The 25,085-nt window shown below is 37.2% G+C and overlaps 2 protein-coding genes and 1 pseudogene across 8 annotated transcripts in view; 1 reads left to right on the top strand and 2 right to left on the bottom strand.

The window, feature by feature from the left end:
- The window catches only part of LOC139981664 (uncharacterized), a 179,814-nt gene that overhangs the window by 137,738 nt on the left and 16,991 nt on the right, over positions 1-25,085 (top strand). The window lies entirely within an intron of this gene.
- The window catches only part of LOC139981666 (uncharacterized), a 53,695-nt gene that overhangs the window by 26,572 nt on the left and 2,038 nt on the right, over positions 1-25,085 (bottom strand). Inside the window, exons 2-10 of one of the 5 annotated variants that reach the window (XM_071994238.1) lie at positions 23,653-23,750; positions 22,413-22,742; positions 20,142-20,792; positions 19,286-19,624; positions 17,966-18,093; positions 16,481-16,525; positions 15,547-15,591; positions 13,330-14,172; positions 12,272-12,949 (exon numbers count right to left, since the gene is read on the bottom strand). In XM_071994238.1, coding sequence (XP_071850339.1) covers positions 12,713-12,949; positions 13,330-14,172; positions 15,547-15,591; positions 16,481-16,525; positions 17,966-18,093; positions 19,286-19,624; positions 20,142-20,792; positions 22,413-22,515 — 2,391 coding nt within the window. In that variant the 5' untranslated portion in view covers positions 22,516-22,742; positions 23,653-23,750 and the 3' untranslated portion in view covers positions 12,272-12,712. Of the gene's footprint in view, positions 1-12,271; positions 12,950-13,329; positions 14,173-15,546; positions 15,592-16,480; positions 16,526-17,965; positions 18,094-19,285; positions 19,625-20,141; positions 20,793-22,412; positions 22,743-23,652; positions 23,751-25,085 lie in introns of those variants that run through there. The other 4 variants (XM_071994235.1, XM_071994237.1, XM_071994236.1 and 1 more) reach the window with 4 other exon arrangements.
- LOC139981669 (uncharacterized) lies at positions 5,891-12,245 on the bottom strand (annotated as a pseudogene).

The following is a 25,085-nucleotide window of genomic DNA, read 5'->3' as shown; positions in this document are numbered from 1 at the left end:
ATAAGTTCAAAACTTGTATGTTACATAGACGTATTTTTTTAAAGAAGCTGTAATACAACGAGTATCCCAACTTTAAGGGAAAGAAAAACTCCCAAAATAACTGATCGAAAGTAAAATTGCGTTTTGTATTTTGAATTGATATTTTTACTATACGACAACTTTGTTACTTCATCATGTAGATCAGGTTTACATTATTCAAACATACACTAAGATGGAGACGTTACAAGATCATGTGACGCTGTCTGCTTATGAACTACAAAAACGTCTAACAGATGATATGGTAACACTTGTGAAGGAACTGCTACAATTTTCACTTCAAACTGCTTCAGGGATGGCGTTTATATTATCACAAGGGGTAAGTTGGGTTCTAAGCTCATTTAAACTCATTTTAAGATTTTGTTCGTTCAACAGAATTTGTTGTACCGGATTTGTTCATATCATTATATTTGAATTCGATGTCCAATGTTATACCTTGGTCAAAGATTCGTTACCCGATCCTAGAGGGATCGAACTGCAAGATGAACTTACTACGGAATGTATTTTTACTTATTTCTGAATAAGCCATGCGTATGGAGAGGCAATAGAGGGGATCACAGCTTGACCACACGCATGGTAAAGTTTTGACACAGTCCCTTTATGTGAGGAATTTCACTACAAATGACAATATATGATTCTGCATAACAGAACTTCATCGGTTCTTTTAGCGAAAAGCTTAAAGATTCGGTTAAAGATTCGTTATTCGATCGTAGAGGAATCAGACTGCAATAGTAAGTTACTACGGAATGTGTCTGTACGGATTTTTGAGTAAGACATGCGTATTGAGAAGCCATGGAGAGTATACACATGGTCAAGTTTTGATACAGTCACTTTAAGTGAGGAATTCCAACCGCACATGTCGATATGTGATTCTGTACAACATAACTTAATCTGTTCTTTTAGCGAAAAAGTGGAGTTTTATATGTTCACCTGAAAGAATGTGCAGGAATAATGTAGTTCGACATCGTCCAGTAATGAGTTTAGTTCGCGATTAGGTACGTTTATAGTCATGGTTTATTTATTTATACCTAGTTCGGATAGAACTTGTTCATTTGAAACTTGGCAAATTCTAATGAGGAAGGTTTGCGCATGCAGATCCAGGTTTATTTGTGCATAGAAACATGTTCAGCACTTGTGACGTCACAAGTCTGCGTCAATCCAATGGGACTATACTTCCTTATACAAAACAGTTTTCACCATTTAATAGTACTACTTCCATTTTCTATTTCAGTTTTCTCATCCATCTCTATCCATTGCAAACATACTGCTAACGGATGACAAAACTTGCAAGTTATTTGATTTTTGTCTGAGGAAAGATGCTTTATGTTTCTTGGAATCCATCAAGACGAAGGTATTTTTTATCCTGAACTTTATATTTATCTGCCGAATGAAGGATTTATGCGTCTGTATAGTGCCCATATATATATATATATATATATATATATATATATATATATATATATAAAGTCCATACGTTTCTACATTTTATTTATGTTGACATTACAGATCTCACCATAAATATATTATTATTTTGGGAAATACAATGTACGGTGTAATAAGAATATTTCACCTAATTAAAAGTTCCAAGAATAAGCAATTAACTGTTTGTTGTTTGAAATGTCCTTATAACCAATTTTAACCTCAATCCTTAAATTTAGAGGTAAAGTCGCCTATAGGTTTATCTGCTTTTTAACTGTGTTGGTATATCTGAATTAAGCGTTCATGTTTCTGTCGAAAAAGAAATGCACTTTCTCAAGATTTCAAGCTGCGTTTCATTCATTCTTTTTTTCAAAGTTATGGTGAAATGTTTGTGCTGAACAAATTTAATAACCAGAGAAGTTAAAATGTATAAACGGGCAATTATAAAGAAAGTTCGGCCCGACATTGCAATGAAACATTATGAGAATCCTTGTAAGATTATGATGGGTAGTTTAACCTGTTGTTTTGTTTTCTTGAAGTCTGTATATACATCCGTTTATGAACGAAGTGAATTTCAGGGTCTAGTGGAATACACGACCGCTACTGACGTTTGGCTAACAGCATATGCAATCTGGCAAATATTTTCACAAGGTAACGAAACAGACGCTTTCTTTGACGATATTTAATTGTTAAGAATGACTGTGATAATTTGGTACTAATGTCAAATGCAATACTTCTCATCCGAAAAGTTAATACATATATGAATGGTTTGTTTCCGTCAAGAATTTAGATATTCATTCATTAAATCAATGATGCTGTCCAGGGTAGGGATATGTTCCTTAAATAAATAAATAGAGTTTAGTTAGGGTATTATTTAATGAATACATTCACTCAACTTAATTTATTTGTACTGCAGTTAGTAGTATTTGGATATGTATTGACTGGCTATAGCCACGTGACATAAGATAAGATAAGATAAGATTCACTTTATTAAACCCATTTCGGGTAATTAAATGCTCGATGTACAGAATAAGATGGATATAACATTAAAATACAGCACATGGAAAATGACTCACATAAAACAATAAGACAATAAAATTACAAAGTACAACAATGGCAAGACTAAGTATGACAAAAACAGTGGAGGTGTAACCAGAGGGCAAGAACACTAGCGATTGTAATTTTGATTATGGGTTCTGATGCACTGTGGGACGAATGAGGAGAGGTGACGATTGGTTTTGGCTGTCGGCAGCCTCATCCTCCCGCTCCGAGGAATCACTGCATTCTGAAATTGTCCATGCAGTGGGTGGTCGGCATCCTTTAAAATCTTGTCTAATTTCTGTTGGAGTAGATGGGTATAACATGATGAGTAAGAGGGTTGGCTGTTGCCAATTATGCGGCCCGCCTGACGGATTAAAGAGTCCATACGGTTCTGATCTTCCTTTCTCGCATTTCCGCCCCAAGAAATCAAATTGTATTTCCATACCCCACAAATGGTGGAAGTATAAAACATGGTGAGAATACGTTCATCAATTTGAAAAGTTTTCATTTTACGCAGACAGTGCATTCTAGAGTTAAGTTTCTTCAGTGTGGCTCTGAAGAAACGGTTCATACTATGTCTCCTTACACAGGCGCTCTACCTATAACTTCTGGAAGTGATCATAATGACGTCAGTGGTGTCTTCCCAAAGCCAGAGTTGTGTCCACAAATTCTGTAAGTACAGTTTACTTTAGTATTAACGCTACAGAGATGTAAACTTTGCAAATTGCAGTTACAGGTGCTCCGGAAGCTTAATGTAACTTTATATACCTGCCAATATCTTGAGAATCAAACTAGGAGTACTTATGGCCGAATAAACATGAATGGATCATGATTATAAAAAGAGGCGCAAACAATGTTTATTTTTATCTAAGAAAAAGGGTTTGTCAGGCAGGTTATTTATTTTGAAATCTCAAAATCAATTATTTTTCAGCTACATCGAGGTGGCACGCTGTTGGTCGGATCCAAGATCAAATCGTCCTGACATAGAAGAGCTTTCCTCAAAATTGACTAAGCACGCTATAGGTCCTCATAAAACTGATGATGGACTCAAACAATGAGTTGAATGTATTTGTATGTCTTTACTTACATAGCTTCGGGTCTTTTATGTACAAAATCAACCGCACATGATGGTTCTCATTATTTACACACACGTTTTTGCCCTTTTGGAATTGGTGAACATTAAGGTGGCATACGCCCATTAATAACCCTATTGACTTACACAGTAGTTCTCACTAGCTAAAGGCTACCCATCACTGGATAGCTGACAAGTTTGCATTTCAAAGCACCATCAATATCCGTATCATGAACATGTAGCGTTTTGCTATCAGTGCCTGAAATATTCGTGACTTGTAAACAAACCTCTCCACTCAGTCAGTATAGTTAACAATTATCGTACGCTGCTCCTGGGAGGCCTAAAAGGGTCTAAAAGTGCCTCAATTGACCTATGTTTTGCACCACATGTACTTCCATTCAAGTTCTTCAACATCCAAGCCACAAGACACCAGATCCTGATTGATAACGTATCAAAAAAAAAATCCTACTGCATTTTGGCAATTTTCCTGAAGGAGAACATCCGGGCGGTTTGATAGAGACTCTAATAGGAGTATGCCACCTTAGACAGACACTTGCTAACTTGCTTGCACAGATTTGTAACAGCGCTCCCTCAATACGAGGATATGATCGTACATCATCACCATTGCTTTTCTTCCTTTTCAGTCCTTAACACTGAAAACTATATTTGTAATATATCATGCGTGGCTAGGTGATACAGTTCATAGCGTTATAAAGAAACAAACAGTATGAACACTTCTTGGCCCATACGTGCAAATTGTGCTGATTTCTAAACATAATTGTCCAGCATTTCGATTTATACCAATGATCAGGGTCAGTAGTACTATTAAACATGTACAGGGCAGAAGCTTTAACGAGAAACACTGTAAACTTATTTTGAACAGCATTACGTAATGCCTTGCCTTCACACCTTATTGGTGAAAATTGTATGCCAATTGTGTCGCGGAACCGGTTGACATCTCTCGCGGATCGGGTTTATTGAGAATCCCTGATCTCCAGTGACATATGGTACTTGCCGTGTTTGGAAGTCATGTTGTAACCAAATTTTCAAACGCAATTTTAATCTACGAAGCCTTAACTACCTTTGTTTTTTCATTATATTTTATAACATACGAGTATCACAAGCCATAGACTGAAAGGGATTGATGAGTTTTTACATTCACGACCTGTACCATTTAATCATTAGAATAAAATATAAGAAAAAACAAAACAATAGTTACTGTATTTGGAGCGTCCGGGGCATTGATGAATTCCATTATGAACAACCCTTTCCTTTTGATGTGTCAGCGTATTTTGACCACTGAATCTACACCCACAAATTCTAAGATAGCTCCTCTCAAAATAGGAATGTGTTGTCTGGTTATAGCGGACTACGCATAACAGGTTAATTTGTGGTTCGCTCTTGTTGTTCCTGTTGCCAGTGCTGATTAATTGAGTTTAAGAAACTAAAACTAACTTAATTTCTGAACGTGTATTATATGCCAACTGGTAGATCGTAATATTCTATAGTCCAGAGGTGCACTGGGCATATTGGTATCGTCTACTGACTCTACTCTATAGTAATGTTAAAAGCCAAGTAAGTGTAAGTTACAAGTCATTTATCGCCAGGTCATGTCAAATTATCTGACACAATTCAACAAATGTGTTAAGACAATAAATGTGAATAACATTTATTTTAATATTTTTTGACAATGTTGCCACATACTGGTCCTCTCTGATCTGATATGATATGTTTCCTTGGATTACTCACGTACATAAAGAAGATCTCTGTTGAACATGGCAATTTATGTCAGCAGTAGTAGACTATACAATTTTCTGGTTGACAACGTTCTTCTATATTATGCGAATAGGTAATGTTTCATAATCTCATTTGCTGGTCACTGTCCTTTAAATAATGCCTAAGTTTCATTCCTATGGCCATGATTACAATTAAATTGATCATTTCATTATCCAAGTAATGCTCTCTCCTGCAATCAAGGGAAGTATTCAGCACTCGCGACAACGATAACGATGGCTTTACTACATTTAACAGCGCTGACAGGCACAGGAGTAGATGGTGATTTATATGTTGGCCTCAAATCTGCTCATATTTCTAATATTGTAGTTGCTATTTTTCTTGCACGGGTGAAAACTTACATGAAGATTACGGAGCAAGTGGAGAAAATATTTTCTCATCTGAGTATGTTTACTGTAATATGAATTTGTGGAGATGAAAATTAGACGAACCACATGAGGAAGAACATTCTTTATCGCATACGGACTGTAAAGGAGAAGCAAAGTTGACTATATCCTCATAGTTCTTCTTTTACAATACATGTAAGGATAATCCCTTAAAGAGGTCATGACATGGTCATATGTCACTCATTGAAATGAAATACTTGGACAATTTGATAGACAAATATATAACTTTTTTGTTAAAAAACCGTTATTTTCGTGTAGAAAATATCAAAAAATACGTCCCACCGTTGCTCGAAAAATAAGCAGTTTAACCTTCAGACTCAATGACGTCATTGCATGAACGATGTTTAGTATGACATGCACTGTCTGTACACGGCGTCGGGACGCGGTACATAAGCCTATATACGTTCCGAGGTAAACAAGTGCTAGTCTTTACGAAAATGAATTTTGTTCAGTTATTCCAATTTTTCGAGCAAAACTGCCGGTTCGGTGTGTTGTTGGTGGTTGCAGCAACACCAAATGGGAAGGAATCGGTCTTCATAGATATCCGAAGGATTCGAAAATCAGTAGAATATGGACTCAGATTGTGCACAACACTCAGTATGATTTTGCGTGTTCAGACTATAGCTATATATGTAGTGACCGTTTTGAACCACTAAGAAGTAAGATTGTTTCGATTCAACGCATGAATTAAAGTCACGATTTGGACTTGACGGGAGTCGGGGAAGGGTACTCCTGCCCGGAAAGTATCCCACAATCAAACGGAAACAAACGACCGATCTCGGGGAGCCACCCGTAAGCACTACAAGTACTATAGTCAGTATTGCGAGGTTCGGAAATCCCTAAGAAATACACGATTTCACCATGACAACCTACGGCAAGAGCCAGTTTCACGAAAAAATACGAAGCTACAGTTATTTTCTATCCAAACTCCATTAGCAGTATTACTAGGCCTAAGCATGACGTTAGGCATATCCCTACAGCAAGTCAAGTCGGTATCAGCAAATCAACCAAGCAAGATGCTCTAGAGAGGCAGATGTCCAGGCTCAAGAAAACCAGTCAACAGTAGGGAAGGGTTGTTGATATGCATTTTTTCTACTTTTATTATAAAATTTAAGTATTCAGTTGCATATAAATTTTGATAACTGAGGTCACAATACTTTACAAGCAAGATACTGCCTGTGTAACCATAGCAAAGCCTAGTTAATGATTTTTTGTTGTTGTTTATGTTTATCACTTTCCTATTTTTGTTTTTATTCATTTGATCATTTCCTTTCATTTCTTACTTTGTTTTATTCATTTGACAATGATTAAGAATAACATTGGTAGACTGAGGGTTTCCCAAAATTTTCACTTTTATTGCTAACTGCTACAGGGCAACAGTTTGTGGTCAGGTGGTCCTGTGTGACCTTTCTCTTTAAAAACCTGTCTTTAAAAAACGATTTATGAATATTCAATGATCAACTTTTGTGTTTGATTGGTTTAAGGTGGTCATGCGTCAGTTTCAATACACTAAAATATGGGATGTTGTCTTACAAATATGGGATGTTTTCTTTTAATTATGGGATGTATTTTAGGAATTATGGGATGGAATGAATAGGGTATGATAGTAGGGGACAAAGTTAAGGGAAGATACTATAAGCCAAGTTTGCATAGTAATAGGAGAACAGAGGAAGGATAAGTTGAGATGGTTGTGCACAAGATCAAGATAATTTCTTATAATAACAACAGTGTTAGAGGAGAGGACCCGTATTACCTATAAGTTCAGTGGATTTCTTATGAGACGTATAACAGCTCTTAAGTGACCTCATTGCTTTTAATACACGATTCATGTGCATAGTAAACCCATTATTTTGCCTTAATATGTTTATTTTTGTGTGTGAGCATTCCGCCTTTTCAAGTTGTCCCCAGGATCTCAGAGTAAACCGACCCTACCCTCATGGGAAGGTGCCACTTGAAATTTTCCAAACCTAAAAATATGGTTTTGCCTGGTCACTGTGTTTTTGGCCGGCTACATCTGCATATAGGTTTTTCAGCATCTAGTCTCAGGATGATGGCTGTTTGGGATGTATTATGAAAATCACTTCATAAAACTCTTGTTGAAGATTGGAATGCGTGCTTTAGAAAGAGACTATTACCATCACCAGAAATGTAACAAAGTTTGAAAGAAATGGATTTTTAATGTGGATGGCTTTTATCAATCAAATAAGAAACATATGACAAGGAAATAATTTATTTTCTTCATTATTTTAAATTCATTCACTTTTTATGTAGTTTTTTGTATAACATACAGAAATGGAGTTTTCACCAATTTATATTTATACAAACGAAATAACGTGAATATTTCTTTCATGGGAACATTGCAAAATTAAAGCCATCAAATCTCAATGCCATTTAAGCGATGCTTCATGCTGACGATATTTGTCCCTGTGTCGGCAAGCGGTAATTAGTCCAGTTCTGGGTACTGGAACCCCACATACTCAGCTGAAGGGGAGAACTCCCTAATCTTTGTAACTGCACAAGCAGGAATGGTCAACCTGTGTTTTTTCCAAGATATCCCCAACACCACCTGACTAGTTGCCTGTAAGCAACATATCTGTAACGCCTGTCAGAAAGAAAAAAAAGGAAATAATAAAATATAAGAAAATGCATCATAACAAAACACTGAATCAATCCCATTGAATTGAATGTTTCCAATAGGCAACGAACCAAAATCTGCATATAAGATTTGGAAGCAAAACAATACATTGTGAAAAAATTAATCCACTATTGGGCAAATGGATTGAAAACTCAAAAAGGAGTGTTTCACTTTTTTACAGGATTTATTTCTAACTTCTTTGTAGAGTTTTTCAACCACTCCCCACAAAGGTGCAGACACTGAAGAGTGGGGAAATGACCCATTTTCTCTGCACTTACATGTATGCAAATGCTATTCCCTTTTCCAGGTACAGCCGTACAGGTAGGTACTGTATTCAGTTGATGAGTCGGTCTTGCAAGCAAGAGGCTCTGAGTTTACTTCATTGTCTGAGTCATCTGTGTTCTGTCCATGCACAAACAACATTATGTCACTTGCATCATTGAAAACAGGGAATAGCATCGGCTTTATGGGCCTAATAGTTTGATGGTATTCACCTTTCTTTCATATTACATTACAAATTTGAAATAAATATGAAACAAATTATTTCCAATCTGATTTACAGACATATCTGGCAATTGTAGATTCTGTAAATCCTGCTAAAATGTTGTCTTCACATATTTTTTTCACCAAATCATTTAATACCCTACTTTGCTTAAAGGTTTTATAATTATGTAGGTACACTACCTTATACTTACATGTGTAAATCTTCTTCTTGCAGCTGTCCATATTGTTGCTGGTAGTCATAATATGCTGTTTCAATAACATATATGTCCAGACATACACTCTAAAAGCCTGGGTGTTGGATTATGCACCGCACACTATCATCCTCTAGGCTGTCCACTTTGTTTTTCAATTCTTCAATTTCCCTGCAAAACTTGCATTCTATTGCTGTTGGCATTGCAGTACAATTCTCACAGGTGCACCTGCAAATTGAAGTTGTAAACATAAATGGCATAGAAAAAAATGGCTTTCATGTAGTTCACACGACACCAAATATGAGACCATTTTGTAACCGCATCAACAAGTTTTGAAAGACTGGTTAGGGATAGACAATAATTGACACTATGTAATATGTTTATTGGTTTGTACCACAATCCCATACAAAATGTAGGCCTTAGATTGGAAAGAACTGAAAGTCATTTTTTTCCAAGAGACGTAATGAATTCAGTATTCCTATTTTCTGCTGGGAATGGTAGGCGCAAGTGCGCAACGTAAATAGATGATGTAGAAAATATTGAGTGCAGAAATTTCCAGTATGAGCCTAGCCTAGGCCTACTGTTAGATTAAATAATTTTGCATTGTCAAATTACTTGTTATATTTTACCTGAACTAATTTTCGTATCCGTTTATTTCCTGTCAAAATGATACTGCTTTGTCCTATGATAATTTCATTGAATATGCCCTACGCTACATCAAACAGAACTTGTACGTTGTACAGTAACTGCATTACTAGATGTAGTACTAGTAGTAGTAGCCTGTAGTAGTTGCGGGAAATGAACGGAACGACTCGATAATATAGGTTATCTTTTTTCATAAGAAACATATAAATGTGGAACACTTAAACAAAATACATTAAATCATGTACTGACCATTCATTTACGTCAATTTGGAGCCTATTAACGTCAGGAACTGCCGGAGCTTCGTCTCCCAAATCTCCTTCTGCACCACCTCTCGCAACTGCCCCTGGCTCGAATTGGTATGGTTGCAAACCAAATGCTTCTTCTTCTTCATCATCGCTATTTTCGCTGTCATCAAAAACTCGACGAAGAGCAAGAAGGCGCAATTCTATTTCCTCTGAATTATCGTCGAACCTTTGAGACATTTCTGATCAATTTTGTGCTTCAATATGTAATTGATTTCGAGTTCATGAAAACGCGTTAAAACACACTACACAGTGAAACACACAGTACACAATGATATCAGCGTAGCGTCGTTCATGCAATGACGTCACGAGGCTTACCGCTGCCAAATTTGTTTTTATCACTTCCGGGTTCCGATTGCGTCATAGTTCGTTATTTCATTTGATATTTTCTACACGAAAATAACATTTTTTTATCAAAAAAGTTATATATTTGTCTATCAAATTGTCCAAATATTTCATTTCAATGAGTGACATGACCGTGTCATGACCTCTTTAAAAAGCAACGGAACACTTTGAGAGAAACCAATCTTCATAAGTCGTACCGAAGGTGTCTGTGGGAGGGGGGGTGTTATCGGTGTTTGTCTTTTTTTTAAAGCTTGTCACAGTATCGGTGACAGAACGTAAAACCTTATAAATTCGCTTTATTTCACCCGTAACACTTCCACAAGGCGATCGTAAAGAGTGTTGTTGATAATAATAAAACAGACACACACAACCAAACACGCACACTCTGACCTCTGACAGGTGTCAACCCTCTCCTATCTGTAGATTTGCGGTCACTCTTCCATGGGAGAGTACTTTACAGAATCGCTGCTGAGGTCCATTATCTCTTATAGTTTAGCAGCCGTTGCTATGGCAGCTGAGAAAGCCGTAGTAGGCTTCAATGACCAATCTACAAAACATCTCACCATCCATATTTGGACGGACGTGATCCAGTCTTATAAATACAGCCGCTTCATATATTGATAAGTGTTCAGCATATGAATAGAGAATACTGGTTGATATGTTAAAGCTAAAAAGTATTTATGTGGTTTATTACGTTGAAAAAAGATGCTAGCTTAACAGATCAATCCAGAGAGCTTATCCTTTTGAAGGAGTTAAATAATTCACGTTTGTTCAAGCCATGTTGGCATAATGATCCAATTTGCCCCAAGCTGTGTTTGGACACAATTTTCATGATCATGCTTACATCCCACATTTCCAGTTTTCAAGGGAAACGGCTAACAAAGATTGAACTTCCACACAAGTTCCGTGTCGTTTATTAATTGATCAAACGTATTAGTGAACAAAAGGACAAGAGTAAATAACATAAAGTATAACTTCAATTGGAAAGGAACAGTACTAATAAAATGCGTATCCTACCTGTAAGCTTGCAGCAAATAAAGAAGGAAGTAAATACAGTCGAAGCAAAACAAATCCCTTACACCCTCCTCTGCCCAGCCGTGCAGTTCATTGTACAATGTAGGAACACAGTGCATATCAATGTGCTACCAAATAAAATATATATGGACACATTCCAATTTATACATGGATAATATAGAACATTAATATCGATTAGTTACTTGCTAATAAGACTCTGTACAAAATTTACACACACTTATGTAAGTATTGTATTAGGTATAGTGAATTTCATTGCTTAATGGAATGAGACCGAAATAGAGGATGAGAGAAATAAGTATTGGAATGCTGGTGATTTGACTGTCGATTGAGGTGATGATGGATTCCATTATTTTATTTGAAGAAATCATTCATTCAAGTTATAAGGTAGCAGATGCGAGATATGCCTCATCTCCCCTCATTACAGAACAGTAGGTACGTCTCCTTGTACTAGACCAGATGGTAGTGCAGTATACAAGCTTACTTAAGTAATATATATATATATATATAGTCTGTTCAAAGTATCTCTTTTAAGATCCGGCTTTAGGAATCACAAATGATTTTCGAGTTGGTTAGCATCATCAAAAACAGAACTAGTATTGTTCGATACAGGTGTCAAACGCCTACAGTGAAATTACGACCTTCCTTACCGGTTTCGAACCTCTGGACATACAATCAGCGTCCATGGCCTAGTTGGTTAGGGTGTCCGCGTACAAAGCGGAAGGCCCGGGTTCGAAACCCGGTGGAGGCTGGAAGTTTTTTCACTGTTCTGGATTTTCCTTCTCATTACGTTTTCATTTACATGTATATATATATATATATATATATATATATATATATATATATATATATATATATATATAATATATATATATATATATATATATAGTAGGTAAAATACTTCTTTGGTAATGTGCACTTAGTGCGATTATTCCAACAGCTTTTGCGATCTCTGTAGAAATTTCTAGGTTAGGAACGACAATACCTAGGTATTTCACAGAATCTAAGTTGATGATGTGCTGTGTGTTTATGTATATATTAAAGCTATCATCATTATCGTCGGAAGGGAGAAAACCATGTAGTTGGTTATACTGTGATTCAGTGACAGTTTGTTCGAACATACCGATCACAGTTAGAACTCAGTATAGAACAGTGAGCAATATCCACTGCATAACATATCTCCTCCATTGTCCCTGCTACTTGTGGCTTTAATGAGGCTGCTGATATTTTTGACATACAATATTTATATCATTTTCTAAAATCAAAGATCAGATTAAAAGAACTGTTTATTTAAGTTTGAGTTAATTCCCTTAGTTAATTTCAGTTAATTTTCTTAAAATCGTATTCATTATTTGCATTTCGTCAGCTACATTGCTTATATCCTGAGAAAACTGCTCCTTTTCGTCACCATGTAAACCAATTAGAGCTTTTGTAAGGAAAGCAACGTCAACTGCAATTCCAAGCGAGCCTAGCAGAACTCCGGCAACTGAAACTCCTCTTGCAATTCTAAAGACGCTATTTCCGACCCCAACAAGGTCTTCTCCTACCTGAAATAACAAAAGTATTAGACATGTGATCTAAAACTTATATGCAAAATGAACTGAATGTCTGACAGACCTTAATCAACCAATGGAGATCGGAATCGCAATATGAAGCAATAAGAAATAAACCAGAAGTATATACGTTAGGCACATTAACATACATACTCTTTAAGAAAAGTCACCGAAGGACCTGGGCACGAAAAACCGAACGACTGATCCGCTCTTAACTCCAGTCGCCTTGCATCGAGACTGTGACTGTGTGATCATCGTCAGGTGTGTATCACGATTCCCCTCGAAAGGGAACATATACTACACATGATCTTAGCCAAAAGGCCGAGAAGCCTTCAACATACATTACATCAATTCACAAGGTAGAAAACACTTACATTGGCAACATTTACTGCTGTACGGCCAAACACTAGTCCCCCTTTAGTAAGCTCCATTGGCAAGTTTGCATTTCCTGGATTTTTGGCATCACCTGTCGGATTACAATGAGAAATACCTTCCCCGGGAAAATACAATAGCTTAATGAGTGTGAGGAATGTCATCTTGCCTTTACACTTATCACCAACAACCAAATTCTTAATGGATTGATCAAGCGTCTCCAATGGATACTCTTTCGCATTCTTGCGCTTTTCTTCCCACTCACTCAAGATCGCATCAGTCTCAGACGATTCCGCATTGGAAATAAAATCAAGTAGATCAACGGTCCCAGCATGAATATGAGTCAGAGCCTCCTGCAGAGTTCCTATTTCTAAGTTGTGTTTCCCTTTCAAATCCTGTATGCATCTTTCTATTTTTTGTACTTGGTTCGCATCTAAACAGCTAGTGTCTTTTATTGAGGGAATGAAATGGTACGTCAAGTCAAGAAAAACGATCACTTCTGCCAACTGTGTCTGAATTTCGATGAATCTTTTTAATGGAACCTTAACGCGCTCAACCTGCCGTCCGTCTTTCTTTGATTTGTCCCGCGCTGCAGCAATGTTAACTCCTGCTCCTACAGCGCCAACTGCTGCTCCTGCAACCAATAGAGCAGGTACTCCAACTGGGGGACAAACTGTTGCACCTAAGGCCATGGCTCCCCCGAAAAGCCCGGCAGCAGATCCAGCTGCTACTTTCTGATTTTCTTTTCGTCTGTTCTCGTCGTTTTCACGGCTAACGGTTCGTAGTATTTCAATGACTTCCTGGTCAAATACATCGGTATTCGACAGTTTATGTAATGGCCAGTACTGAAGAAATAATTGTAATGTTGTTGGCATCGTAACATATATTGATATATAGATATATATTGATAAATATATTGATATATATATATATATATATATATAAATAGAGAGAGAGAGAGATATATAGATATATATATATATATATATATATATATATATCGTAATGAGTTGGAAAATCACGAAAAGTGAAAAAATTTCCATATATATATATGTGTGTGTGTATGTGTGTGTGGGTGTGTGTGTGTTTGTCTTTTCATCCGTCCGTCTATCCTTTTGCCTCTCGTCCGTTTGTCCATTCGTCCGTCAATCCATCCATCTATTCATTTGTATTTCTGTTCATCTATCAATGTAACCGTCCATTTAAGCTTAATACCATGAATCCGTATATTCGTTCATAAATCTATCTATCTATCTATCTATTCATCCATCCATCCATCCATCCATCGATCCCTCCCTCCCTCCCTCCCTCCCTCCCTCCCTCCCTCCCTCCCTCCCTCCCTCCCTCCCTCCCTCCCTCCCTCCCTCCCTCCCTCCCTCCCTCCCTCCCTCCCTCCCTCCCTCCCTCCCTCCCTCCCTCCCTCCCTCCCTCCCTCCCTCCCTCCCTCCCTCCCTCCCTCCCTCCCTCCCTCCCTCCCTCCCTCCCTCCCTCCCTCCCTCCCTCCCTCCCTCCCTCCCTCCCTCCCTCCCTCCCTCCCTCCCTCCCTCCCTCCCTCCCTCCCTCCCTCCCTCCCTCCCTCCCTCCCTCCCTCCCTCCATCCATCCATCCATCCAACCATCCATCCATCCATCCCTCCATCTCTCCATATCTCGATCTCTCCATCTCTCCATCTCTATACACACACACACACACGCACACACATATATATATATATATATATATATATATGTGCATGTATGTGTGTGTTTGTCTATCCACCCGTCCGTCTATCGTTCTGTCTCTCGTCCGTTTGTCCATTCGTCCGTCAATCCATCCATCTATTCATTTGTATTTCTGTTCATCTATCCATGTAACCGTCCATTTAAGCTTAAAACCATCAATCCGTATATTCGGTCATGAATCTATCTATCCATCCATCCATCCATCCCTCAGTCCATCCATCCCTCCATCTCTCCATATCTCTCCATATCTCTCCATCTCTCTCCACCTCTATCTCTCTACCTATCTCTCTATCTATCTCTCCATCTATCACTCTATCTATCTATTTTTCTATCTCTCTATATCTCTTACCCCACCCACCTCTATCTCTTTATCTCTCTATATCTCCACCTCTCCACCTCTCTATATCTCTATCTCTCTATATGTCTAGCTGTCTTATACGGTCTAAAAATAGATGGTCGAGAGCAAGATTGTCACATACTCATACTCATAAAACTTACTAATAGCGTGTCAGCGAACTCTTCCAAAATCGTAGGCCATGAATTCTGTGGTAATTGAAAATACAATTGATGAATATTAGGGGGGAAAGCAAAGAGTAAATTTTATAACGTAACGAGACGGAACACGTGCAAGTCTTGCATAATAACCGACTCCAAAATGCAGAAGACTCTAAAATGCAGAAGAGATTAGGTTATCTGGGCCAGTAAAATCGAGGGGTCGAGGGATGTATGGCTTGAAGGTTTTAACCACAAAATCACTTAAAACGAGTCCTCACATTCAATAACAAAACTGCACTGTCATTTAACAAAAATGGAGAAATAATACTTTCTGTTTTGAAAAGAAGCACTTTGGGTTTTCCCCAAAAAACGTTCCCTATTCGTCATAATTGTGGTAGAAATATTAATGACAACCCTACCACCTAAACCAACTGTCATATTGATAGCAATATTTTCTCACAATTTCATGTTAATCATGTGTTCCGACCAGTAATATTGGAATTTTCTATGCCCAGCTTTATCTAGGTATCCGTGTATACACATCAAAGCGTTCATGCAATACTTACCCGTATGAATGAAAGAAAATTCAGCCTGAAATACAGTTCCATCACAAATTTGACCTTGTCAGACAACACGAATTAGCTTTCAATCATATTATAAAGGTAAAGAACTCTGATCACACCGATGGTACCTAGGGTTATGCTACACAAATATGTGTGTTGTTGTGAAACCAGAGTGTTCTATGGTATACTCTCTGAGGCGTATTGGTAGATATATTTTGTACCGTATTGCACGTAGGGAGCTCATGTAAAAAATGTTTGATCATGATCTTTGAATATCTGCCTAGCTGTCTATCTGTCTGTCATATAGACATGCATGTCCTAAAAATGGATGGTCGAGAGCAAGATTGTCACATACTCATACTCAAAAAACTTACTAATGGCGTATCAGCGAACTCTTCCAAAATCGTAGGCCGTGAATTCTGTGGTAATTGAAAATACAATTGATAGCGAAGATAATTATTAAGAGCGGATAGCAAAGAACAAATTTTATAACGTAACGAGACGGAAAATGTGCCAGACTTGAATGATAACCGACTCCAAAATGCAAAATTGGCAGAAGAGGTTAGGTTATCTGGGCCAGAGGCACAAAATCGAGGGGTCGAGGGATGTATGGCATCTATTTGAAGGTTTTAATCACACAATCACTTCAAACGAGTCCTCTGAATCTACTATGCATGTTGTAACAACGTTCTAGTAGAGCATATATTTCTCAGCACACCGCACTTAAAGATGTAGTTTTCTTAATTTTGTAAATAAAAAGACACGTTAAATTACAAAACTGCACGTGTCATTTGCAAAAATGTGAAAAGGGGCACTATGGGTTTTCCCCCCAAAACCTTCCCTATTCGTCATAATTGTGGTGGAAATTTGAATGACAACCCTACCATCAAAACCAACTTTCAAATTGATAGCAATATTTTCTCACAATTAACTGTTAATTATGTCTTCCGACTAGTAATATTGGCATTATCTAGGTATCCGTGTATACACATCAAGTCGTTCATGCAATATTTACCCATATGATTGAAAGAAAATTCAGCTTGAAATACAGTTCCGTCACAAATTCGACCTTGTCAGACAACACGAATTAGCTTTCAATCATATTAAAAAGGTAAAAAAACTCTGATCACACCGATGGTACCTAGGGTTATGCTACACAAATATGTGTGTTTTTGTGAAACCAGAGTGTTCAATGGTATACCAGGGAGTTCCATAACAACTCCCTGGGTATACTCTCTGAGGCGTACTGGTAGATATATTTCGTATCGTATTGCACGTAGGGATCTCATGTAAAAACGTATCAAAAACGTATCAAGTTCATAGAAGTAGGAGGAGGGTGAGGAACTTTCAATATAGAAATAGAAAATTTTATGTCTGGTATTATCCATGTATCTGGCAATTTGGCACTATTTCCACGCAGCCCCTGGAAGACAAAATGTAAACCTCCTCCTTGGTCGCACGTTACTTCCACACACATTGGACGTACCTGTCATTCCATGACGAGAATTAGTTCATTAACCATAATGACACTTCATCTCTCCTGCAAACAGACTGGTGAGTTTTGAAGAGTTGATTTGTTCACATCTTGCAACGTCTGCCTTAATCTGATAGTAATTTGGCTACTAGCTGTTTAAAGAGTTGCATAATAGACGAATAGGCAGCTCAACTAAGGTGCGAAAAGATGGGACTGATCACTCAGCTAGCCAACTGGAAAAAACCTGCCGTTCAGTACAAACGTTTTTGGATGCAACCTATAGCTAATGGACACGTTCGTGGCATGTCAGCCCTTGTCCCCCAGTTCTCCCTTCACTCTACCCACAAAAATGTACCCACTTGACGATTTTACGTGTCATGTTTACCTTTTGACTGTTCGTACGGCGATACTTCACTAAAACTGTCAAAAGGGCAGCAACGAGAAACAAGAGTACCACAGATCCACCAATAAGAAGAAAAAGCGTGAGTGTGGCGATTCCACGATCACACGACTCTGTAACGGAAGCATTACAAATGTAATAGGCAGGTTATACTTTACCTATACGTTATATGTATGTTTGAACTACACGTGTTACAACCTACATTTATTATGATTATTTCGAGTAGTAGCTGGTATACTGGAAGTATAATGGAAGTCACGGTTTACGTGTTGCTGACATATGTCCACTTCCAAATGACATATGTAACATAAATTATTTAATGTTTTTGCTTCTTCTGGAAGAAAAAATAACGGAATGATTAACGCAAATCAATGCAGGTGGCAATCCACTTATTGCCAATAAAATACTGATGTCACGCCTTTCAACGATTAGTAAAATTTCAAAATCACAGGCCTTCGAGGCAGAAGAGCTATAATGACCTTCGACTTTTGACATGAGATTATAATAAGGACTTCATGTACTCACTTTACTAAAACTGTAAGCAATCCTACCGGCTGATAATCCTTAGCCTCACCCAAAGGACATCTTTCCTCTTCTATGTCCTAGAGAATTATCGTAATCTCGATTGAAATTAATACTATGGAATAATGTGTATACGCTATAAACATCCAGTCCCTATGCGCGCCCCAAAGAATACCACCGCCGAATCGTTGTGATTCATACTTATCGTGTTGTAACTGTAACACTAATTTGATATCAGTCAATCATTATAGGCATAACTTGCTATGTGCAGCATAGGAAAGAACTACCGTTCTGGAAAAGCTACAAAGGGCACAAACATAAAGCAACGAACTACCGAAATACTACGATCGTTATATCTACATAAGGAGTAGGCTACCAGCCGAAACGTACAGGAACTATGTTGGCCTAGGCCAAGCCTTCAGTCTATTTGTAACTTACTGATTATTGCAGACCAAGGACCTAACATTAGGCTTAGTCTATCACGTTGGCTATCAAACACTCACCTGTCACGAACGATGAGCGAAGGATCTCTTAAATTTATAAACATTTTTTTATAGTAAAATATTTCAGTCAGCAAAGGCAATGTGAACAACATTGATTAATCTTAGAGGTCGTAACCTAGCTTAATCACTATAATTTGGTAACTGTTTTTTTTTTCGTAATCCGTCTCGACCCTCAATTGTACTCAACAACGAACTCTTCCGTTACTTCATACCATTTAGGTATCGACGCTTTATTCGTCAATATAGCAGACAGCCTTATAATTTCTTAAGTATGTCATACCAGAAATGAACGTTATTGTTCTCGTCGCATGAAATAATGTTGAGCTAGGTCCTGAAGCAAGACAAACTATGTCTTGAGAACACTCCGAATGCTGGTTAAAGTTAAGTTTTGCTTCCACTATGACGTCAAAAAGGTCCTCTCTTCTTTCGATGCTAATTTTTTTAGTTTCGACAGAAATGCCAGCTGAGTTCGCAGCAACCACTGTCAAATTCACAGCTGGATAAATGCCAGTTACTCGGCATGTTATGACATTGAGTGCCATTTCAGAAACAACGAAAACACATTTTGATGAATTCCAAACGCATCCGTCTGCAACTACTGCAGGTGGAAGTGGAAGAACTGTAATAGAGGAAATAAAACAAGCAGTGTATTATAAGTTATAACCGGCAATGTTGTCTCGAAATCAAACGGTGAAATATGGTTAACGTATCAAGAATTATTTTTAGTTTTTTTCTGTATAAAATATACATCGAACTGTTTCTGGCTTTCAAAGCCGTTAAGCTCCAGAAATTCCAAATAATCCTAACAATATCAATGCATGTCGTTTGAAATAATTATCGATATCAGAACGTCATTTCTCGCGTTATTTTGTAACTATAAACCAACCATTCTCATATTGGTGATTTAATTGCAGTTTTCCTCTTACAGCAGTTATACGCTCCACATCGTTTAGAATCAACTTCAAATATGCCTACGCGAAAATTCCAATGATATTATCTACATGCTTGACACCTATTTTTTCTCCTTCTCTTACTATTTCTTTGTTGTCATGGATGCAAAATAATATTCATATCGCTGCATCCTTGTTTTAAACTGGTACTCCACAGTTCTCACATTGAACGTTTGATGAACTCACATGAAACGACAACCTTTGTGGTCTTGGAATAATATGTTTCCCCATCAGTATATACACAGGTGTATGTTCCTTCAGCGTGAATGGTCACATCTGGGAAAGTCATAGTCCCATCTACGGAAAACTTGATAAATGATTTAACTCTCTGATTTTGCCGCATCTGTCCATCAGATAAAAACATTAATATTTCAGAGCTAGTAATGTCGCCAACTTTCCAGAGCAGGGCCATTGTTTCTATGTCATGAACACATTTAATGTCCAATCGTGTATGTACGGCAGCAATTTTTTCCATTGCTTCCATTTCTTGCCAAACCATTTCAGTTGGATTACTGATATCTATGACCACGGTGCTTTCCGTACTCTTGAAACCTAAAGCTGGACCACTTGCTGAACAGCTTACAGCTGTTAATGGCTTTTGTAAATGATTAGTTATATTTAACACAGAATATGAAGAATACGTGAATCCTCTACTGGATGTACCGAATCCATCGACTTCCATTTCTTTTTCACGAGGACTGAATTCCCAAGAAAGTGTTACGGCTGGTCTAGCATTGCTGTAACTGCAATTTAATGTATCTGCATCCAAGGAGTTTACAAGACAGAGGCTGGTGTTAGGACAAGCACTAACATTGGGATGAAGTTGACCAACATTAACTGTGAAAGAGAGCATGGTGTTTGATGTTTTAAAAGCAGGATAGTTAGTGACAATTTTGCGAGAAGTGTCTGTGCGTGTGTGTCTTTGGGAGAGACAGACAACAAAAGAGAGGGGTAAGTGGAGCGAGAGAGAGAGGGGAGAGGGGGAGGGGGATGAGGAAGCAATGGAGGGAGAGTGCGTGTAACGATAATCATCGTGTTCTATGACTGTCCTTAAACCTAACTCCCTTTCCAATCAACACTTATTTTTAATGAATCTAACCCCAATAGTATAAGGAGCTCGAAATATACGAGATCACAGCCGTAAACTCCCACTACTCTACTTTTTACTTTATAAGCCAACATTATAACCAAAGCTATAAAACTTCTTGCTAAAGCTCTGTCATAGTACTGTTAACGAGAGGAACATTATACAATTCAATATCAATTTCTTTTATTCCAGTATAAATTATATAAGATATAAAAATACAGTTTAATTTGAGTTAAAGGATCTTGTAAATTGTAGTTTGACTTTCACAAGGGAGTCAATTCACATTAGAGGATGAATTTTACATGTAAGTATATTTTTAGTCAAACAAAGTCGCTTTTGGCGACAACATTAACCTTAATTTCAAGAATATCGTAATCTAAGGAAAATATATTACCACAATATTTTAGGAAACTGTTAAATTTTCTTTTTGTCTTAACGTGTAAAACGTTATACCAACTGGGACTGTATAGGTAATATGCGGTATGATACGATTGTTGATTCCCAAAAGGAATATATATATATAAGTATAATTTTTGTTTATTTAAAAATGACTGTGTGAAATCATTCCTTGTGCAGGAACAATATTTCTTTATCGTTACAGATATATAATGTTTGAGAAAATGTTCCTGTAAATGTATACAAAGCAAGACAAGTTGTTAACCTACAACCAGAGTTGTGTTTATATAAACACAATTGTCGTAAATTTACAATTACTTATGTGATATCTTAAATTATGCACAAACAACATTTTCTTTATAGTTACAAAATTTATGAACATTTGTTTCTCTGTATGAAAACAAGCACTATGTGGCAATACAATATGTAGACCTACAACATAAGCTGTGTTTAGAAAGATTGAATGTTGTAAAGTTACAGTAACCGTCATTTGTGCAAGAACACCAGATTTTATAGGGTTACAAAAAAAATGTAATGTGGAAGAAAGTTTCTATGCCGGCACAATTATTTGTTACAGAGTACCATCACATTTTCTTGTAATAGTTGCATTACTAAATGTGAAGTGACAGCATGGGTAAGAATCTATTTGTAGCAGGAAGAGTATTCACGATATTATAAATTTCCTAGCTTACACTTACACTTAATCCTACGAACACATTTCTACTTCTCTGTTTTTAATATCCTTAACATAATCGATTTATGGGAACAAGTGTGTGGGGATTCAGTGGTTCATACTTGAAGCTGTTGAAAACTAGGGAGCGACCAACCTTTTGACTAAAGGATTCCTGTGAGAGATATACTATCAATCTGCGTTGGACGAGCTAACCAAAGTAGAAAAAATATATAGAGGCAGAGAATCATTTAGTTTTCACTGAACTATGAAGCAATGAGGAATATACCAAATATATACTTACATATTGTTACAACGTTAACTTCAAAGTTCTTGGAAATTCTTCCACTGTCTACCAGAGTTACCAAAAACACACGATCATGTGCGCTGGAGACGTTTGCTATCATTAGTGTTCCATTTTGGAAAACATCATAACTCCCGTTGGTGTAGCCCACCCCTGATGTTGTATATTCACCATTCTCCTGTCGTTCCCTTCGAATGATTAAATTAGCTGAATCTGCGGGTGAGTCGTACCAGTACACTCCACGAAAGTCAACTGGAAATGTACATGACACCGTAGCACCGTGCCCGAATTGTACATACTGTGTGTTGTCACAGGTCCACGATAACGGCTCTGTAAGAATAAACATGATCGCGGGAAACTTTAGTACTTCCTTTGAACTTTGACATGAAGTGTAGAAGATGATGGCAATAGAAACTGCAAGAAAATGCTTACAACAATACACTACTATACGAAATCTTTGATGTATGAATAAGATACACCAGAACAGTAAATTTGTGTCCATAAGAATTTTATCAAATGAGAGACAGCTAAAAGAATCAAAGCATTATCATTTATTTTCAAGGGATTGATTGATGTAATCACCTGGAAATAACCGTTTACGGATTCATCGATTACTTTACAGCTGTATTTACCTATGCGTTGGATCTTTATCGCATTCTGAACAAGAATAATATTCACATAATAAGATAGCAACCGTCCAAATCAAGACATCTAAGTGACAATTATTCGGTTGCTCCTACTGAGTAAGCTTTTCATGAGCCGCTTCATCCAATGCAAAAACATTGTGTTCGCTAATTTAAAGGAGAAATAAACCCTAGCTTTTTTGCATTCATTCTTACGTTTTGGCAGATGGTCTTTCTAGCAATAGAAAAGCATAAAAATCCATTCTTTGAGATGAAAAAACGATTTGAAAGTAGTTCATGTGTCGCGCCATTTTGTTTGAATTGAGCCAGTTCCCGGATGTACCGTGACGAAAGCGAGCCACTTGGCATATTTCAAGAAGAAATAGTTGCCAATCCCTAAAATAATTAGAACTGTACTTTCAACAATACTAATGAATAAAATATCGATCAAAAAATATCTTTTGTCTTATTGATCTGTAAAAAATGCTTAAAAAGTGTATAAAATTTATTATTGTAACGAGTATCAGTGGAAAATAAAAAATATAGAAAAGATAAGGACAACATGTAATGCCTTTAAATCCAACATAATATTTAGAATAGATATAAATACACCCTACACAAATTTCGGACACCCTGGTCCTTCGTCATGTGTAAAAAGAGTGATTGAAATCACGTTAGTCTACCGTAAGCCCCACACTGCTCAAAGTGCTTAAACCTGGAAAGAAAAGAGACCATGACAGTGTGAACGTACTTTAAGGATCAATTCGACTTCCTTCAAGTTTCTTTTATTATGGTCAGACAGATTGCCCAGGATTATGGCAAACTTAAGACAGTCGATATTGTGTTGTGGAAGATTAAAATGTTCAGCCACTGGAAAACTGGTTTTATTGAGTCTGATGGTGCTTTTGTGATTATTAAGTCGTAGAAGAAAGGCAGTGGAGGTTTGGCCAATGTATTGTATATCAGGACAGAGAACACAAGTGATAGATATATCACAAAGGGAGTGTCACAATTGATTGGACCTGGATGTAAACACACCCCTGAAGGAGAGAGCTGAATGTCAGGGTCCGTGATCATATGATGACAGACCTTACACCGGGGTTTACCACATTTAATATTCCCCTTGGGTTGGGAAGTTTCGGTGGAGGATAAACGACTCCTAACAAGGATGCTGCGTAGGCTTGGAGGTTGTCTCCTAGCAACTACAGGGAGGTTAATAAAATTGTCACTCATATCGTCTCCCAAGTTCAACGTGTTCAACAAGTTCAACGTGTATGCAGGAAAGTTGCAAAGAATATACGAATATTATCGAAATTGAAACATTACCTGCCACAACACATATTAAAGACCCTTTATCAAACCTTAGTGGTCCCACATTTTTCTTATTGCTCGTAATTGGTCTGGTACACGTGATACTAATCTTAAGCCACTTATTATATTACAAAAGAAAGCTGTCCGCCACATATCACATGCTGCACCACGTGATCACACCAACCTTCTATTCAAGGATCTGAATGTATTGAAAATTAATGACATAATACGTGTAAATCTTGCCACCTTCACTTATAAGGCTTGGAATGGACTCCTACCTAATGCATTTCATAATTATTTAATCAGTAATTCGGATATACATCACCACAACACAAGACATGCAAATCATGCGCATTATCACAACACGAATACCTCAACAGGAATGTTAAGCCTCAGAAATCGAGCAATAAAAACCTGGAATTCTATTACTGACATTATTAAAAATAAATTATCGTGTAGGTCATTTAGAAAATGTTATATTAAAGAAATAATTGCATCATATTAATTAAAATATCATATAATTGATTTATTGTCGAAACGTTTAATTTGATCTTTAATTTTTTCTTCTCTTTTCTTTTTTCATGGAGTCTTTTACATTGTTAAGCTATTGTATGCTTTATAGAAGACTTCCTTTCACCTTGTATATTTGCACGTGAAAAAGCAAAATAAATCAAATCAAACGTGTTCCATTTATTTTCGACCAGCCTAATGAATGGATCGACCTGATCGCTGTGCGTAA

The sequence above is a fragment of the Apostichopus japonicus genome, chromosome 15, assembly GCF_037975245.1.
Source record: "Apostichopus japonicus isolate 1M-3 chromosome 15, ASM3797524v1, whole genome shotgun sequence".
In the NCBI taxonomy this organism is placed as follows: Eukaryota; Metazoa; Echinodermata; class Holothuroidea; order Aspidochirotida; family Stichopodidae; genus Apostichopus; species Apostichopus japonicus.
Note: the sequence above shows the minus strand (reverse complement) of the source record. Positions and strands in the feature narration are given on the sequence as shown.